Genomic DNA, 20,649 nt, shown 5'->3' on the forward strand with positions numbered 1-20,649 from the left:
ATACTTTGCACTGGTCTTGGATATTTGGGCATGTGTAAATTTGTCTGTGATGCAATTTTGGAAGAGAAACAGAGGGAGACAGAGGTATTTTAGTGGCAGGTACAGACCACAGATGGATATCAGGGTGGAAAATTGGCCCCTTTCCTCATGTGGTTGCCTATTCCTGGAGTGGATTAAATTCACACCGTCAGGGTGTCAACATAGCAGTTTTGGTATATTGGTATGGAAATCCCCATGTGATTCACAACTCACTGCAACTTCTTCCCCTACCGCTATAATCATAATACACTGTGGCAGAAGCAGAATCCATACCATTGTTGACCCAAACCTGGCTCAGACCTGCCAGACGGTCACCCTTGCCTGAACTGTCATCCTTGTTGTTGTGATTAGTGCAGAAATAAACACCAAAAATGCACACAAAAAAAAGCAAATCCACACTTATAGACTGGGGATACTTGATGTGCCAATACTAAATGTGAACATGAATTGGAACTATTGTTGCTTGCAGATTGAATATGGCCCAGTAATGTGGTGCTACCGCAAAAAAGCAAATACCAGTTAAGCATGCATTATTAGAACCAAAGTTTCAAAGCCAAGCAAAGTATATTAGTGAAGCCTCAGCTAGTGTAATGGGTTCAGTTTTCTTTGCTTGTTCATTCTTCCTTTAATTTGTATTACTCCCTGATGCCAGTGGGAGGAAATGAACCATTACATTTCCAGGGCTGGCACTGCTTCATCACTTTTGGCAGCATGTTCAGGACAAAACAATTCCAGTCTGTCCCTTTTTTGCCTTTCCCAGTGTCAAACCTCTGTCATCAAAAGGGTATGAGTAGCAGAGGCTTACATGAGGACTGGGAGAAAGCCCACAAGTTTAAATTCCCCCCTGTGAAAGCAGTCTTCCCTCCTCATTCTTGGAAGAAGAAGCCAAAAATATCCTAGGATATCCTCCCTAGGGCTATATGATTGTCGTAGGAATGTCAAAGTGAACCCATTTTTCTCACTGCATACTAATGGAGATCATGAGGCTACTTTCAAGAATGCCTAGCCTACCTTTGCAGACCCTCTTGACAGACCCTCCCCAATGCCCTCCTTTGATGCAGCTAAGCCCCTCAGTCACCCATGTTACTTACAAGTGAAGACTATGGCTAGATGTACACTGCCCTATATCCCAGGATCTGATTATCTGCTTTGAACTGGATTATATGAATCTACACTGCCAAATAATCTGGGATAGGCAGATAATCTGGGATCAGATCTTGGGATATAGGACAGTGTAGAAGGGGCCTAAGAAGCCAGGAATGGCAGCTGCCAAAAACATTTATTAATGGATATATAACCTCAGTTTCACATAATTTTATAGTGCATATATCTCACCAAAGATTAAATATGCTTTACAAATTTTAAAAAATCAGGTGATTTCATTGTGTCCTGATAATTCACTTGAGCAATATATTTCAAGCTGACTGAGAATTGTAGATAATATATTATTTTACAGAGGAAAAATGTTACACAGACAAACTGGGAATTACTGGAAATAGTCTGCTATATACGGACAGTCCCCAAGTTATGAACAAGATGGGTTCTGAAGGTTTGTTCTTAAGTTGAATTAGTTTGCAAGTTGGAACAGATACATTTTTATGTGTAACATCAGCCATATTTACTTATTTATTTATTTACTTCATTTTTACCCCGCCTTTCTCACCCTGCAAAGGGACTCAAGGTGGCTTATAGCTCTGGCAAGAATTCAATGTGAGCAAAAACCAACAATAAAACATATTCCCAGAGTTAAAATGATTAGCTGGTGATCAATAAACACATAAAACAATATACAAATTAAAAACATATAAAGTGTTTCCAAAATCCTTGCTCATTATCCTTATTCAGACCATGTTGAAACCCGTTGTAACTTATTCTTTGAACACTTGTGTGCAAAGCCAGGTCTTTTGCTTTTTTCTAAAAACCAGAAGGGATGGGGCCTGCCTGATGTTGCTAGAGAGGGAGTTCCACAGCCGAGGAGCCACCACTGAGAAGGCCCTAAGATGGAGAGCAGGGCCTTCCCAAACGATCTTAAAGTTCTAGTAGACTCATAAGAGGAGATGCATTCGGACAGACAACTTGGACCAGAACTGTTTGGGCTTTATAGGCCAAGACCATCACTTTAAAATGGGCTCAGTAGCATATTGGACCCCATTGGAGTTGACGCAACAGAGGAGTTGTGTGCTCCCTGTATGCCACTCCAGTTAGAAATCTGGCTGCCCTCCGTAGAGCGGTAGAGGTAGAGAGAGAGAAAGAGAGGGAGGGGGGAAGAGAGAGAGAGAGAGCACTTTGGATAAGCATATAGAAGGGTTAATATGCATGTGGTATTTGTTTTGCTGTCTGTGCCCCTGTTCAGAAGATTTCACCGTACTTTCTGTCTCTGTGATAACTGGATTTTGAAAAAATTGGCTTTTGTGGAAACAGACCGGTGATAAAGCTTCAGTGGAGATATCTTTTCCCCATCATAACCCTTTCAGGAGTTAATTTCCCTTCCGAGGGGTAGATTTTTCTCAATTCCTCTTATCTCACCCCCGTTCTTAACTATGGGTGGTTTGTAAGCTGGATGTTGTAATTCAGGGACTGCCTATATATGGATATATGCATATAGATTGCACAGGAAGATTTTAAAGAATTTATTGGGTTAAAAGTTGCAAGTTCTACTGGTTTTACAAAACAAGCACTCAGTAATTCCTGATAATTTTTTGGAAAAAAAAATTGTCCACCCAAATTAATGAGAATTGATGCTTGCTGCAGTAATCTATCTAAATTACTATATCATTGAAAAATAAGATTTCACATATGGGTCAACATTTCAAAATCAATGTATCCTCTAAACATCTATATGCATTTGAATAGATAACATGTAAAGCAACTAACAGTGTGAAGTAGAGAGGCACTTCTATACATTTCTATTTCAGATTTCTTCCCTCTTAGGTGCATCCTTAGCAATGATAAGTCTCTTCAGTCATGATGACATAAGGAAGATTTTTAATTATTAAAGCAGACTTTGGTGATCCATGGACTGATTACTCACCTGGTGATTTCATGTAATATTGCTCAATATCAGACATGTCCGTATTCAGTGCACACTTGAGATAGCTGAGGATAACTTTTCTACTGAAGTAGTACCTCATACCCATTAGAAAGATGGGTAAACAGCAGGTCAGCAGCAAGGACTTGGTCACAACAAAGCACATTACTATGGAGATAAGGAAGAGAAATAAACGATACCTGTCAGAAAAGAGAATTTAGTGTTGATTTTGGAACATAAACCCATAAGTCATAAATATTACACAGCAGCTATAACAACAATAATGTTTTCACAATGCATTTTATAAATTTTACATGTAAAATTTGTTAATACAACAGTCCTTATGAAAAGAAAGAAAGTTTAATTCATTTAAGATTCCTTCATTTTAATAATTAAGATCCTCACAACTTCTTGTTAGATGCTTATTCAATATTATTCAATATGTTTTTTAAAAAATAAATAAATAACAACAACAGCAACAACAACTCATATTTTTACTGGTTGAAGATCACCAGTTATATGCAAGAGTAAGTAAACAGTTTTGGCTATCTTCTGAAACAAAAGTGTGGTATACAATTGCTTCTTTACAGATGTACAAAAGTACTTTTAAAAAATATATATATATTCCTAGATTAAGCACAAGTTTCTGATGTGCTTGGAGTCCTAGGCTGGATCTACATGGCTATATAATGCAGATTCAGATTACAGATTAACTGCTATATAATCCAGTTCAATGCAGTTAATCTGTATTCTGAAACTGCATTACATAACAATGTAGATCTAACCCTAGTGCAAGGAATTGGGAGCTTTAACCTCAAATAAGGGAAGAGATGAGTATCCATGTGCTTACTTTTGGAAATGGAAATCTCCAGAACCTTTTGGAGATTTTATAATCTCCAAAAGGATGATCTTGTTAGAAGCCACAACCTTTTGAAAAAATGATGTCATAATCTTTTGGTAAAAAAAACGACCTGTTAGAGTCATAACCTTTTGGGGAAATGGAATTCACCAACATCCATTCAAAACAACTAGATTTCTCAGCGGTTAAACTGTTGTACCTAGGTATGTCTTTGAACAAAGACATGCCAATGCACAAAAGACATATATATTCAGTAGAGTTTCAAAAGTGTTATTTTTAGTTGCCCAAAACACATCTACCCTCTCTTAAAATATATTTGCATTTAAATCGTGCTCTCAAGAGACAAAAGGAAGTAGACTTCTTTAAAAGTAACATAGTTGATTTACTCACAAACTTCATGTATTCATCATACAGATATTTTGCTTATCAGTCCAGTTACAAGTAGATTTGAAGTAGTTTCTCTGTGTAGGTAACACAAGGCATCTTTCTCATAATCAATAGTCCATAATCTAAAGTATAGCCTCTGCCTAGTTTTTAAGCACATTTCTCTACTGAAGTCTAAACTGTACACACAATTCCTACATTGAAGTCTAAAGCAAACACTAGTCTTAAACTTGCTCAGACTTGATCACATGATCTGCAGCACAACAAAGAGGTTAAAGAAAATTGCAAACTAATACACACATATATAATACAGTAAGCAATTTATATACATAACAAATAACTAGTGGAGGGTTGAGAAAGCTGCTATTTCAAATATACTGATCGTTTACTTGTTATTCTATAAGAAGCTTGAATGAATACTCATCTTATAAAAAGCCCAGTGCATTTCAGCTTATTCATTCAACTGAATGACTTTCTTCAGAGGTTACAACAAAATCTCCCCTCATAACCAGGATGGTTTGACAATGAAAGAGGCAGAAGACGGAATAATTATTTATTATATTCAACATGCTACACTCCCAAACTCTCACTTCTCTCTAGCTTACACAGAGCCTTAAAAATGATCAATTTATTCCTAAATCAGACCCTTCAGCATGAGCGTTCAGTCCTAGGCCTACTGCCATTCCACATTTTTATGAATTACTAGCTTGGGTACCCAGCATTGCCCGGGTTATTTGAAAAAGTCATTTTTTTAAAAAAAAAAATTACAAAATGCATAAGATTGTAGGTGAACTACAACTCACATCATGCCAGGTTAACCCCCTGAAACTCCACCAATATTTAAAGTTTGTTATGTTGGGCAAGTTTGCTCTCTAGCTGCATCATCGGTGGAGTCCGTGTGTTCTCTGGCGGCAGGGTGAACTACAGCTCCCAAAATGGTGAGTCAGTTCCCTCAAACCCCTCCAATAGGTTCAGTTGGTCATGTGGGTTCTGTGTGCCAACTTTGGTCCAGATCCGTCATCAGTGGTGATCACAGTGGCTGTAGATGTAGGCGAACTACAACTCCCAGAAATGAAGGTCAGTTGCTATCATGGTGGTTCTGTGTGCTGAGTTTGATCCAGGTCCATCGTCAATGGGGTTCACAGTTTCCCTGGTTGTAGGTGAACCACAACTCCCAAAAATCAAGATCACTCTCTTCCCCCCCCCCCCAAGCATTCAAATTTTGGGCATATTGGGTATGTGTGAAAGTGTGGTCCAAATCCATCGTTGTTTGTGTGCACAGAGCTCTCTGGATGTAAGTGAACTACAACTCCTACAAATCAAGGTGAATTTTCCCCAAAGACCTCCAGTGTTTTTTGTTAGTCATGGGGGTTCTGTGTGCCAAATATGGTCCAGGTCCATTGTCATGGGGGTCACAGTGCTCTGTCTTAATGTAGGGTGAACTACAACTTCGTCATGTTGAGTCAGTCCCCCAACCCGCTCCAGTATGTTCAGTTGCTGCTAAAGTCTGCTCTGTTTGTTGTGTGCCATAGAAAAGAATAGGAAAGGGTTATGGAAGAGGCAGTGGCCGGGATCATGCAAATTCCACACCAGTGGATAGAGTCAGAAAAACTGAGATGTTTGTAGTGGAGGAAACACATAAAATCTAGGATGAAATTGTCCCCATATGAAAGCATTCGCTTGGGTGGTGGGCAGTGTGGTGTTTGTGAAGGACATTTGGTGGCTCCTCATAGGTAGGGATCATAGCTGTTTATGGAAGTGGGAGCCTGCCTATGAAAGTGGGCACCCCAGCCACACACATATACATATTTTCACTTTTATTATGAATATAAATTTGTATGGCAAATATAAGGCATGAAATGTGCAGATGACATCAACTCAAAAGGAATAGCTATTATAAATATAGGATAGGTGTCACCTCACAGTTGACAACAGTACATGGGAAACGGATCTAAGAGATTTAAATAGATGACAAGCTGAATGTATGACAACAAACAATGTGATCTGGCAGCAAAAAAGCCAATGTAATTCTAAAGCTGCATCAATAGGAATAGAGCAGTGCTTCTCAACCTTGTGTCCCCAGATGTTTTTGGCCTACAACTCCCAGAAGTCCCAGCCAGTTTACGAGCTGTTAGGATTTCTGGAAAATGTAAGCCAAAAACATCTGGGGACCCCAGGTTGAGAAGCACTGGAATAGAGTGTCTAGATCAAAGGAAGTATTCCTCTTTGGCCAGATGTCACTTGGAATATTGTGTTCAGTTCTGGGCATCACAATTCAAGAAGGATATTGACAAGCTGGAAAGTATCTAGTGGAGGGTGACCATAACAGTTAAAGCAGCCCAACAGTGGAATATGCTACCTGGGAATGTGGTGGAGTTTATTTCTTTAGTGGTTTTTAAACAGTCTGGAAAGCCATCTGCTAGGAGTGCATAGCAGGGAGTTGGACTATAAAGCCCTTGTGGTCTCTTCCAGTTCTGGAATACTATTATTCTAATCGATTCCTCGGTTAGAATAATAGTATTTGTTACAGCAAATACTGGGGAAATTCAATTAATCCAAGTGACTAGAAATGTTGTCTTATTTAGCATATTGCAGAACTCTGCAAATTCTAAGATTCAGATTATTTTCCAAATCTTCACTTTTATTGGACTGAATTTCATCATTTATTGTAATTCTAATTGATCTATTTTTTTCTTCATATTTTCTTCCTAGATTCAGTGCTATATTGACAGTAATAGCACTAATTATAGCTGCTATGCAATCTGTAATTAGTGATCTGCCAAGGCTGCAAATCTAGAATTGAATGGTTCCAGGGCTAGGGACTGTTCTTAATGTAGATCCTTTTGAAAGTCTGCTGTAAAGCTTTCAAAGCATTCTGGTATTGAAATGGTGATTGAGAAATCAGGATTGCAATGTCAGGTACAGGTGGTACTAGCATTTTTCTAATTCTCTCTTTTTTTACTCAAACTTAGGACAAGTTGTAATCCATAGAAAGATTGCTGTACCTCACAGCTATCAGATATTCTTTAGATGGAAAGTATAAATTCAGATTCCCTACTGTTATACTTTCTGTTGACCTTTTGGCTCCACTCAACTCATATTTCCTAGATCTCAAGTATTAACGCTATTTAAATGTTTTGAATGCATTAATTAGTAGAGGCTTTGAAACAGCACTCAGGTTAAGCATCTTAACAAATTGAGCAATAAGTCACACCACCCTGACCGACCTCTTTTCTAAGAAATCCAGTGAAGGAGATCCCAAGATCTACTTTATGTATGATATGTGAAGTACACATTTTACAAAAGAGTGATAAAAACCAGACTGGTCTGACCTTCTCACCACTTATAAACCATTCTGTTTCTCCAAATTCAGTTCTGATTGTGGCCTCTTGTCCTGAATTATGCACCAGGACTGTCAATTCCCTACTGTTATGCTGTCTGTTGACTGTAGCACACACATTTCTATTGAGAGCAACCCAATTTTTTCATGAAGGACATCATCAGAAGTTTTGCTATAATCCATAAAAACCAGGCTGATTTTCTTCTCAAAATCTCTGGTGCAATCCATTATCCAATTTATGTTTGCAGTATGATCCCTAGTTCCTCTTACTTTTCTGACCCCAGTTCTAACACCTGACATTTCTCACTCCATATATGATAACAGGAGCCCCCAGTGGCACTGTGGGTTAAACCGTGGAGTTGCTTAACTTGCTGACCAAAAGGTCAATGGTTCAAATATGGGGAGTGGGATGAGCTCCTGCTATTAGCCCCAGCTTCTGCCATCCTAGCAGTTTGAAAACACGCAAATGAGAATAGATCAATAGGTACATACTGCTCTGATGGGAGGGTAACAGCACTCCATGCAGTCATACTGGCCACATGACTTTGGAGGTGTCTACAGACAACGCCGGCTATTCGGCTTAGAAATGGAGATGAGCACCCTCCCCCCCAGAATCGGACATAACTAGACTTATTATCAAGGGGAAACCTTTACTATATGGTAACAATAATACAATTGTTGTACAATACTGTGCATCATTTTGCTGGTGTGCGAGTTTAATACAATAGTGTCCACTTTCTTGGAGACTGGAGTGTATATTAAACATTTTCAGTCCGTGGGGCATTGTTGTTCTCTAAGTTTGTTGATTTTAGTTATTTTTATATGTATTATTCAATTTTGTTATATGTAGATTGTATTCAATAAAATGAGTTTGAAAAAGAACTAGAGTAGATTCTGTTTCTAGAGTAGAGCCGTTCTATTGGTATGCCATCTGTTCCTGGTGGTTTCTCTCCCCCAAGCGTTCTGAGTGCTCCTTCTGCTTTACTCTCTATAATGGTAGGTTCATCTTCAAATGGTTATTCTATGATTGAATCTGTTATCCTTTCCATCTCTTTCATGATTCCTGTGTGCTGTTTCCATTGCCTTTTTGTTTGTAATTTGCCATGTAATGTGCTTCCCACTTGTTGTACAGCATCCCCTTTCTTGGTTTAAATTTTCCTTTGATTTCTCAGATCTTCCCTAGGTAGGGAATTCCCTCTGAGTATTCAGTCATTCACCTATAGTATCTCACTGACCCTATTCATGTCTCTAAACCAGTGGTTCTCAGCCTGTGGATTGAGACTCTCAGAAATCCCAGCCAGTTTACCAGCTGTTAGGATTTCTGGGAGTTGAAGGCCAAAAACACCTGGGGACCCACAGGTTGAAAACCACAGTTCTAAACTCTTCTCAAAGTTTCATGCTCCAATGCAATCTGCTCGAAAACATTTTTTGCAGTATCACTGGTCTCCACATGAATCAGAAGAACAGGGTTTTGGTGATGTTCTTGATTTGTTTTGGCAAGTTGTCAGTGATATCCTAGATTCATGTGCCAGGAAGATAGCACACATCTTGATTCATCTGTTCAGGCTGGCACACAAGTGCCTCTGTTCCCCTGAGTAATGTGTAGCCAATCACCAGCACCTTTCTTTTGTTCTTGTTGTGATTGGTGGTCACGTTGACTTTTTCCTTGGGATGCGGTGTTCCTTGTTGCTTGTTTCCTATTTCAGTGTCTTCACTGTTATCTCCACAAAGATGTAGGAAATGATTGCTTAGTTGGAGCAGTTTTCAATTCCTCCAATATGACCTACAGTGTTCCCTCACTACTTTGTGGTTCGCTTTTCACAGACTCGCTATTTCGCTGATTTTTGTCTCCCAGTTTATGAATGGTTGCTGTTGCCACCTGGCAATGATGGAGTGTGGAAGGGGGTTTCACCCTCCCCCTTGGGAGAAAAGCAGTCAATCAAGAGAGATTGCAAAGCAAAGCAGAGATAGCTAGCAAAAAATGTGTGTGGTACCTTTAAATCTCTCCTTGCTTCTGCCTCACCCTCAGAACTCGATATAAATATATAGCGTCCCTACTTTGTGGATTTTCACTTTTTCGTGGATTTTCACTTTTCGTGGATGGTCATGGAATGTAACACTTGCAATAAGTAAAGGAACACTGCACTCCTAACAGTGCCTATCCTCCAGAATATTTTCTCGATCTTATAAGCCTCTTCGTTTTCCTTGCCAGCTTCTTTCTTTTGGGTCTGTAGGATTAATTCTCCTTGTGTTCTATCTAGGATGTTCTCCTATTCTCTGATACACTGGAGAGACTCAACATTTAGTTGGAGTGCACTGACCTTCTCTTCCAAGAGCATCACCAATTTGCACTTACTGCTTCTAGCGCTGCAGTTATTCTTCTCCCTTTCCAGCCTATCACATTGACATGGGGTGTAACTGTGTGTGCCACAAGACATGGACAACTGTATTAAAAGCTTGTTAACTCTCCCAAGCAGGCTGCTTTTTCACAAGTTCAACAAAGATAGTTCTGCAGATGAGCCACTACTCTCCATCTCCAAAATCTCTAAACACACCCAGTTTAGCTTTTTGCTATTTGCACAATATAACAATTACTCCTTCTCTGAAATACTTATAATATCATGCTTCAAACTAATGTTATTATAGGCAATTCACACTGTTGCAAAAAGTTAAGATTATTTAAGCTACATTATACAGTAGTTGTTTTCAAGGAATTCTAAATAAGCAACATTTCTAGAGCTTCATGCTGAAATGATACTTTCAAAATTTGCACAATGTATAGCACTTTGGTCTAAACTAGAAATTTGTTAAGTATAGTCTGTGTCCAATGTGGTGTCACAGTCCCTTCCTTTTGACTTTTCTCCGTTTTAAAATTTCTACTGCATCAAAACTTATAAATGTTTGAAAATACACAAACCCCAAATTCATTTTTTTTAAAAAACTAACTTGTAAAATAACTGACAGATCTCTTCCAGTTCATATGACCCTACTGCTTCCTTACAAAGTTGTAGTGGATGGTCAGAAAGAGAAGCAAATAGAATTTTGAACTGCAGTTACTAGACATCGAGTATAATGACAATACAAGACTGGAGGACTCAATCTAGTTGAAAATCCAAGTGTATCATCTACACCTAGATCACCACTGCAAATTTCAGACAGAATCCTGTATGGCAGTTATGTCTTCAGAAGTGGAGTTAAGTATGTGGAAGTGAGAATTGTGGAGATGTACTACATGTTTCTCCAATAGGGGGCTGTTCTTATGTAACTACATAACAGAACTAACCAAGAGACCGATGCACAATGGGACTTAAATTCAATGTGACTGATAAAAAATGCACCAGTCTCAATGTACATCAGGCACTAATTTTTTTTTGTCATGTCAGGAGTGACTTGAGAAACTGCAAGTCACTTCTGGTATGAGAGAATTAGCCGTCTGCAAGGACATTGCCCAGGGGACGCCCAGATGATTTTATGTTTTTATCATCCTTGCGGGAGGCTTCTCTCATGTCCCCCGGATGAGGATCTGGAGCTGATAGAGGGAACTCATCCGCCTCTCCCCGGATTCGAACCTGCGACCTGTCGGTCTTCAGTCCTGCTGGCACAAGGGTTTAACCCACTGTGCTACTGGGGGCTCCAGGCACTAATGCACAGCTGGCCTTCTGCATAGTGCCCACATCTTCACCATCTGCCAATAGGGTTTTATAACACTTCAGGTATGTAAAGTGTATGCAACATTATCTTTATCTTGAGTGAGACATGATTCCATCACTGATTTTCAGAACTTCACAACTTTGTTCAAAGCTGCCCTTGGAGGGTTGAGAAGGACAGGGTAGATATGTTGGAAATAGATTAATAAGAATAATAGGTTATTCCAGTTCTTTGTGATAATAAACAAAGAGACGAATCTGCACAGATTTCAATCTGTGTTTGAAATCACAGACAATATAATCATACTTTCATTTACTGTAGCATTGATCGTTTTTATTTTATATCTCCTTTCTCAACTGGGAAAGCCTATTTAAAACTTGGTAACAAAACTTTACATGAGAACACTTCAGCAAAGGCATATCTACCCAGCATCCTGTTCCTCAGTGTAGTCAGCTAGATGATTCTGGGAAACCCACAAGAACCCTCCTGTTATACTTCTACAATGGCCATATCATGGGGCTCAACGTAATGTGTTGACTTCAGTAAACAGAAGATACAATAATTTGAATTTTGTTTTGTAGTTCTGCTGCTCATGTCAAGGCTAACCCCAAGATTGGGTTCTGCAAAATTCATGCTAACTTTGCCTTTCAGTACATCTTTAATATCTGCTTGAACAAAACTCAGACATTTATACTTTTGGGTTTTTTTAAATATTCTACCTAATTTGGCATTGTATGCTTCATTTAAACACAACCCAATCCATGTCCATGCTGGATGATCCTGTGCATTAAAACTTGGAAGCTCTCATAGGGACAGTTCAATCCTTTGCGTTCCTTGTTTCTCAGCTTCCCTTAAAGACTCTGTTTTCTGCTTCTTCACTAAATGTGATCTGCAGAATGAGTGCACTGGCAGCAAAATGATTTCCAGCCCTGCAGAGGAACAGAGGGGACACAATCTTGCCAGTTTGGCCAGGAGAAAAGGAAGAGGGAGAAAGTGCTCAGTCACTCAAACTTTGGAAATATCCTGTATAACCTTAAAGTTTGGTAAGAAGAGTTAACATAACAACCTAATCAATCGAAGAGTTTTTCCAGGAAGGAATCCCCTTTGAATTAAAACATCCCCAGAACTTTACGCCTGGTTCTCCCTCAATCACACTCCCTCACATACAATCTGCCCTTAATGGAGTTTAGATTCCCCCTTCTTCTCTAATTTCCATAAATTGAGATCAATACTGCAGATACTGTAAGAGATTTATGTTCCACCTTAACGTCTTAGAATGAAGCTTCCCCTGAAACTGCTTGTTCCCATATGAACCAGCCAGGTGAGACAAAGAAATAGATTGCGGTGACATCCAATGAGCTCTCTATTGGGCTTTCCAGAAAGGAGGTCTATAGATATTAAATATTACATTATTATTATGACATGCCCTTCAACTGTCCCAATCTGGCAAGACTAGACCCACTTAATCCTCTGTCACTCAACTTTTCCAACTATTTTTAAAAAAATGTTCTGTTTTCTCTCTCTCCCTCTCACTTTCCCCCCTTGTTTACAGGTTACTTCAATTGCTGCAAACTGAATTCAAAGCGAACAAGTAGTTTGCATTCAGCTAACTCAGCAGAGGAAGAAATGAGGGGTCAAAATCCTGCCCTTTCCTGAAGGCTCGTACAAAAGAACCTGTCCTATTGTGGTTTTTCATCCTCATTAATAATATTTGCTATTCTGACAAACTCTAATGTTGTTTGGCCACATGTATCACAGTTTGCATGCATATAATGCTGGAGGTAAAGGTAGTAAAGGCTTTCCCCTGACATTAAGTCTTGTTGTGTTTGACTCTGGGGGTTGGTGCTCATCTCCATTTCTAAGCCGAAGAGCTGGCATCAGTAGACACCTCCAAAGTCATGTGGCTGGCATGACTGCATGGAGCGCTGTTACCTTGCCACTGGAGTGGTACCTATTGATCTACTCACATTTGCATGTTTTCGAACTGCTAAGTTGGCAGAAGCTGGGTCTAACAATGAAAGCTCACTCGTACCGGCAACTTTCGGTCACCAAGTTCAGCAACTCAACGAATTAAGTCACTGCGCCACCAGGGCCTCCAATGCTGGAGGATATGCTATCATTTATGGAAAGATGTGGAAAATTGCTTTTCTTATTTCATCCTGCCATCAGATCTGAAATGGTGCACTAGATGCCCAAGGGTCTACAAGATTTTTCCAGCTGTGCATAGGATGTGTACTACTTTCTGGCCTTTGGAGGACCTTGCATTTTCTGTATACTTTTGACCTGAGAGGACTTACTGGCCCCATCTACCCTGCCATATTATGCAGTTTCATAATGCAGTTTAACTGCATTGAACTGCATTATGGCAGTGTAGACTCATATGATGCAGTTCAATGCAGTTAAACTGCATTATCAAACTGCATTATATGGCAGTGTAGACGGGAATACTGGTCTGGACAGTGGCCCCATCATGGTAATAGAAGAGGTTTACTATTTACACAAGGCTCTAGTTTAGTACTGAGAGCCATTTCCGCAACATTCATTTATCTATTTTTGATTAAAATATGTATATGTCATCATTTAGCTCTCAGCTTCCAAGGTAATTTACAACAAAAAAATACAACCCATAAACACAACGACTTGTATCAAATTCATTCATAAAATGACAACAGTAAAAAAGCAGCAATATCAAAACTAGTAGCATCACCAGATAACAACACTTTAAAAAAAAACAAAACAGCAATTGATCTTATTGCAGAAGACATTTAACCAATATTAGTTGCTTGCCAACTAACCATTGTGTTACACAAGATAAAGACTGCAACAAAACACTCCTCCATAAGGTTCTACACACACATGCATTCTTCCAGCACTGGAACTGTAGTGAACACACACTGAAAGCAAACTAATCACAGTTTTGTCAAATGTAGCTCATCTCCCTGGCACAACACATAGGAAACCAGTTCTACTACTTTCCCCCAGAAATCAGCACTGCCATAGAGTGGACTGATTAGTGGAGGTGCAATCACAATCTGTTCTCACACTCTCCATCCCCTCAGTCCTATTTCTACATAAGAAGGAGAGATTAAGGAATGGACAAATCATCAGGAGGATGGACAACAATAAGACCAATTACTAAGTACATTGATATAGTTGTGTGTCTTCAAGTACTGTAGTTTTCAACTTATGACGTCTCTAAGACAAACCTATCACAAGGTTTTCTTGGAAAGATTTGTATAGAATGGCTCTGCCTTCCTTTAAGACTGAGAGAGTCACTCAGCGGATTTCCATAGCCAAATGGGGATTCAAACCCTGGTCTGCAGTCATCATCCAATGCTCAAACCACTATACCACATTGCCTCAGTAATGACATTTACTCCTTAAATTGAAAAAGCAGGGAGAAACTCATCTCACAATGGAGAAAAAAACCCAAAAATGAGCCTACATACATGCAAGCATTGTGTATTTATAGGTAGCCTAAACAACCACTGACATTTGTGATTCTAATCCAGCCTCCATTAGTTCTGCTCTGCAACTGGATCTACACAAAACTGAAATATTTCCAAGTGCAATTTGATTCCTGGATTTTTAGTACAGGAAAACATTTTGAAAGTTTGCTTTGCTGAGTAAATTTTCCCATTTCTGGTTCACCTTGACTGCATTATCGATTCATGCTTGCTGATGTAGCAAAGACACCCCTTTAGAAAGAGCAGAGGGAATTGACATAGGGCCAGCCCTCTGTTTACTCCCCAAACTATCATCCCAACACCTTTCCTGACTTGCATCCCAAAGGCATTCATAAAAATGTCATTCATTAATCTTTCCCTCATTAACCCATTTATTCAAACAACTTAATCCTCTGCTTTGTTCCATTTCTCTTTTAGAACAATGTTGTACGGTATTTCTGTGCTTTTACACCTCGAAATTTCATTTACTTTCATTCCAAGTTATGGACACTAATTATAGCTCAAAAAAAAGTGGAAAAGCATTCAAATCCCAGCATTTTAAAAAAAGATTTAATGGAAATATTACAACCCTTTCTGTTTTCACACAGAGATGGTATGTTTGCTTGTGTGTATATACATGCACACACACACACACACGCACACCTCTTTTTACCCAAAAAGTAACTCAGAAACCCTTCGAAAGGAAAGAAAGTGTTGGAAAACTCTTGGAATTTTTGGAAAATTTACTCAGGCTCTAGCTCTACCTATGTATATATCTAGATATCTAGATATAGGTACATAATTCAAATAATACGGTTTATGGCTTGATCCTCTAAAAAAGTATACAAGTCCAATTTACCTGCTGTTTATATGTAGGGTGGGCAGAGAAATCAAAACATTATCTGGGATAGTAAAACAATTGTAAGACAAATTGTGTCTGCTGCATTTCTCATATCTTAACACAAACTTTCACAGATTACCAAAAAACTTGAAATTACACTGCCTATCAAAATTTTACCTTTCTTGATAAGTGTTCATGCAGTCTTACAAGCACTACCAATCCAGGATATTTTATCAGATTGTTAATTGTTGCCGATCTGATAAGGTAACAGTATAGGCATGAGGTTTTAAGTAGTAATGTCATAAATCCATGTCAAAATCCACCTGCATCTGTGTGAATTTCTAGCCCAAGCGATAGACCATGGGTCAATCTAGTCCACTAAAGACAGTACCTGAGTTACAAACATCTGACTTAAAAATGACTCATAGCTAAGAACGGGGGTGAGACATCAGGAAGTGAGAGAAATCTATCCCTCGGAAGGGAAATTCACGCCTAAAAGAGTTATCATGGGGAAAAGGTGTCTCCCTGTCTCTCAGCAAATCTACAGAACCTATCTTGTTTGTAACTAAGGGACTCCCTACATAGCTACAACAGATTCTGATCCTCTGAGCTGCTTTCTCATTTCTCACATGCCTGGATCATATAAATCATGCATCTTCAACTGTGGGTCCTGGCCCCAACTGGGGTCCCTTAGCTCAGTTTTGGGGTCACAAAGCATGTGGCAGCAGAAAAGGACTTCCAAACGCCACATTAGCTGCAGTGTTTGCAGGGGACTCTGCAGAAAAATGCTTCTGCTGTACTCCACAAAAAAGGAAAATCTTGTTTAGCAAGCCTTGCAAAGGCTGGTTTCTTATCAGTGTTTGGTTTTCACACTTGTTTTGTCCACCTATCTATTTCTGGGGTCAGGTAACAATTTCTTGTGCAGAGTTAAAGAAGTCCTGCTGTACCTGAGGTGCCTCCTGCCATTTGTGCCAAACCCACATCTGTATACCCAGCACTCTGTATCCGTTGATTCAGCCATATGCAGCTTTAAAAAATCAATTTTATATAAGGTTCAGCTACACCATTGTCTATAATGGGACTTGAGCATCCACCTTTGGAGAGCAGGCTTTTAAAAGGCAGTTCAATTTCAAACCATGCGTGTTTTTAAGATTCAGGCATATGAGATATGAAAAATGAGATCAGCAGAACAGAGTCCCTCTTGAAGCTGCTTATAGGCCAAACAGACTGGAAATCCTGCTGCCTCAGGGTTGCTTGTCTGCGAAAGCAGCTCAGAGCCGGCTGGCCTCCTTGCTCTCCAGTCCAGGCTGAGTGGAGAAGAGAGCCGCAAGCAGTAAAGCTGTGAGGACGGAAAAGCCGGCAAGGGGTCTCTGCAGGAGTGCTTCCTGTGGCAAAAGGAGGCAGCCGGTCTGGCATCCAGATAGTTAAATAATAACATTAATAATAATAATTTTATTTCTCACTCACCTCTCCTTGTGATTTGAGGTGGGTTAAGAATAATTAAAGCACATAAACACTGTAAAAATGCCACAAATACATATATTAAAATGTATTTCTATAAAGTGAAGGTAAAGGTTTTCCCTTGATGTTAAGCCTAGTCACATCTCAATTTCTAAGCTGAAGAGCCAGCATTGTCCATAGACACCTCCAGGGTCATATGGCCAGCATGACTGCATGGATCACTGTTACCTTCCTGCCGAAACAGTACCTACTGATCTACTCACATTTTGCATGTTTTCAAAATGCTAGGTTGGCAGAAGCTGGGGCTAACAGCAGGAGCTCACTCCCTGGATTTGAACCGCCAACCTTTTGGTCAGCATTTCAGCAGCTCAGCAGTTTAACCTGCTGTGCCACCAGGGGTTAATATGTATTTTTATATTAAAATACACAAAACAGATTAAACAAAGGCCACATGTTTAAAATGCATGTTTTAAGAATTGTCTGGGTACACCTGCCGGAAGAGATAGGCCTTTAGATGGTTTTAAAACTTCCACAGCTCATTTATCTGTCAGAGCTCTTCTGCCAGGTGGTTCCACAGTCTTGGGATGGCCAATGAAAAGGAGGCGGTGGAGTCCTGGCTGGCTGGAGAAGACGCCCCTCAGAGGACCTCAGTGTGTGGAGCAGACTGTAAGGAAGAAGGCCACGGACCAACTGTGGGTCGCAAGGATGAAAATTTGGTCCGTGAGCCTCCTTCCTCTTTATTTATTGATTTTATTTCCGCTCCTTTTGTGCCGCCTGACCAGCCCCGCCCTCTTGGATAGACCACATCAGCATTAGATTATTAAATATGGTTTTTTCGTGGGTGAGCAGATGGCGACTACTTGATGGCATACTCTATGTATCAGAGCTGATGTGGTCTACCCAATGCAATTTTCTGAACCAGCACCCCAAATAACCAAACTGAATCTAAAGTTGGACCAAAAATTGATTCGTAACCCTTTTGGTCTAATGTTGGAGAGTGGTCCCTGGACAAAGTGGTCTTCTCAAAAAAAAAAGGTAGTGCCAGACATCCCTGTAGCTGCTTTAGAAAAGGCCAATCGGGCAAATCAGATCTTCACAGTTGGCCAGCAATTCTATGGGAGAGGACTGATTTTGTGGGTTAAGAGAACTTTGGGCAAGTCAATGCTGATGGTCCAGGCTAGGAAGAACATAAGCTCCGAAGGTCTGTTCTTCAGTTGAATTGATATGTAAATCAGAATAGGTTCAAGGATGGATGCTAAAGCTTCAGTGGAGACACCTTTTCTTAGGACGACTCTTTCAGCGGTGAATTTCCCTTCTGAGGTGTAGATTTCTCTCACTTCCTGTTGTCTCACCCCCTTCTTAAGCTACGAGTTGTTACCAAGTTGTATGTTTGTAACTCGGGGACTCCCTGTAGTGGATTAGATTGGCCCATGGTCTAATTGTATATTTCTCACCTGGAGTAGAAATCACATAGACGCAGGTGGATTTTGTCATAGATTGATGACATTACCAGTCTAAATCTAATGCCTATACTTTTACATTATCTGATAAGAAGCCCCGGTGGCACAATGGGTCAAACCCTTATGCTGGCAGGACCGCTGACTGACAGCTCATGGGCTCGAATCCTGGGGGGGGGGGGGGGGGAGAGAGAGAGAGTGTGGATGAGCCCCCTCTGTCAGCTCCGGCTCCCCATGTGGGGACATGAGAGAGGCCTCCCACAAGGATAGTTTTGTTTTGTTTTTTGTCATGTCAGGAGCGACTTGAGAAACTGCAAGTCGCTTCTGGTGTGAGAGAATTGGCAGTCTGCAAGGATGTTGCCCAGGGGGGCGCCCAGATGATTTGATGTTTTATCATCTTTGGATGATGACAAGGATGGTAAAACAGCAAAACATCTGGGCAACGTCCTTGCAGATGACCAATTATCTCACACCAGAAGCTATTTGCAGTTTCTCAAGTTGCTCCTGATATGAAAAAAAAAAAAAACACCTTATCAGATCATCAGATAGGAACAGATACAAGGATGGGTGCGAAAGCTTCAATGATGACTCTTTCCCTTCCGAGGTGTAGATTTCTCTCACTTTCTTAGCTATACGTTGTTTCTAAGTCGGATTTAATCGGGCCATCAGACTAATATTTAATTAATATTTGATTAACATTTAATCAAACCATCTGATGAAATATTCTTGATCAGTAGTAGCTTGTAAGACTTCGGAGGGGTAGATTGCTCCCACTTGCTGTTGCCTCAGCCCCGTTTGTAAGTAGAAGTCGTGACCAACGTAACTCGGGGACTGCTGATGTCTAGGGAGAGGTCCTGCACTCCCCGACGGCAAGGCCTGGGACAAAGGGAGTCGGGCAGGGGGTGGGCGGGGGCGGGCAGGGCTCCCTCTCCTCCTGATGCTCCTTCTTTGAGTGCGGGAGGCCACGCCGCGCGGCTCGTCTCCCCCCCTGGCTCCCCTCCCCTGGCTCACTCACCCGCCATTGTGCCGTAGAGCAGCTGGGTCCAGGGCTGGTCCTTGAGGCCGCGGAAGGCCGTGTTGGGGATGCGCTCGAGGATGCCCTCGCGGAAGATGCGCCGCGCCACCTCCTGCTCGGAGGGGTGGAACTCCCGGATGAAGCCCCCTCCTCCGCAGGCGCCCTCCTGGCCCGGCGGGGCGGCCTCCCCCTCCTCCTCCCCGTCGCCCTCGCCCTCTCCCTCCTGGGGGGCCGAGGCGGGCGGCGGGCCCCCGAAGGAGGGCCACATCTGCGCCGAGGACACCAGCACGCTCTCCTTCTTGGCCCCGGAAAGCGACTCATGGTCCTCCGCCACGATCTTCGTCTCGCAAACCATTTTGGGAGACAGATAATGCATGCAAACGGGGGCGAGGGGAAGGGGGGAGGGGGGGAAAGAGCCTCGAGATGGAGCCGCGGGGGAGAGAGGGAAGGGAAGGGGGAATGCCTCGCTCAGCGCCGCAGGGAGCAAGAGGAGGAGGAGGAGGAGGAGGAGGGTGCCGGGGATGGAGGCGATGCGGCAGGAGGCGGCGGCGGCGGCGGCGGGGAAAAGGAGCTTCGCCGCATTTTGGAGAAGTATTTATAATGCGGTGCGGATGGGCGCGAGGTGGCCCCCGGGTCCTAGCGCCCCTCTCATTGGCTGGCCCGGGTCAGCGCGCACTTGCCGGCTCCCCTCCTCCCTCCCTTCTTCTCTCGCCCTCCCTTCGACTGAGGGTTGGAGGGCACTGCGTCCCGCTTTTTACACCCTATAAGCATCCAAACTCTCGCCGAGGGGCTCATAGGTATTGTTTGAGGCAAAGGGAGGCATTCTCTCCTGACGTTTCGCCTGCACCTATGCCAGGCATACTCAGAGGGTGCGAGTTCTTGCCGAGGAGCACATAGGCATTATTCATGTGCCCAAGTGACTGAGGCAAAACTCCATCATCTCAGAATCCCTCTTGAGATTGGGTTGCTGTAAGTTTTCCGAGCTGTCTGGTCATGTTCCCAGAAGCATTCTCTCCTGACGTTTCACCTGCATCTATAGCAGGCATCATTTAGAGATTGTGAGGTCTTGCCAAGGGGCTCATAGGCATTATTCATGTGCCCAAGTGTTTGAAGCGAAACTCCATCGTCTCC

General features: G+C 41.5%; 1 protein-coding gene across 2 annotated transcripts in view; it reads right to left on the reverse strand.

Moving 5' to 3' along the window:
- Window positions 1-20,150, reverse strand: part of NAT8L (N-acetyltransferase 8 like) — a 49,459-nt gene extending 29,309 nt beyond the window's left edge. The window contains exons 1-2 of one of the 2 annotated variants that reach the window (XM_060769305.2): window positions 19,519-20,141; window positions 3,071-3,235 (exon numbers count right to left, since the gene is read on the reverse strand). In XM_060769305.2, the coding sequence (XP_060625288.2) occupies window positions 3,071-3,235; window positions 19,519-19,894 (541 nt within the window). In that variant the 5' untranslated portion in view covers window positions 19,895-20,141. Of the gene's footprint in view, window positions 1-3,070; window positions 3,236-19,518 lie in introns of both variants that reach the window. The other variant, XM_060769306.2, reaches the window with a different exon arrangement.
- Between the last annotated feature and the right edge of the window lie 499 nt (window positions 20,151-20,649).

This window comes from Anolis sagrei, chromosome 3 (genome assembly GCF_037176765.1).
Source record: "Anolis sagrei isolate rAnoSag1 chromosome 3, rAnoSag1.mat, whole genome shotgun sequence".
Taxonomy (NCBI): domain Eukaryota; kingdom Metazoa; phylum Chordata; class Lepidosauria; order Squamata; family Dactyloidae; genus Anolis; species Anolis sagrei.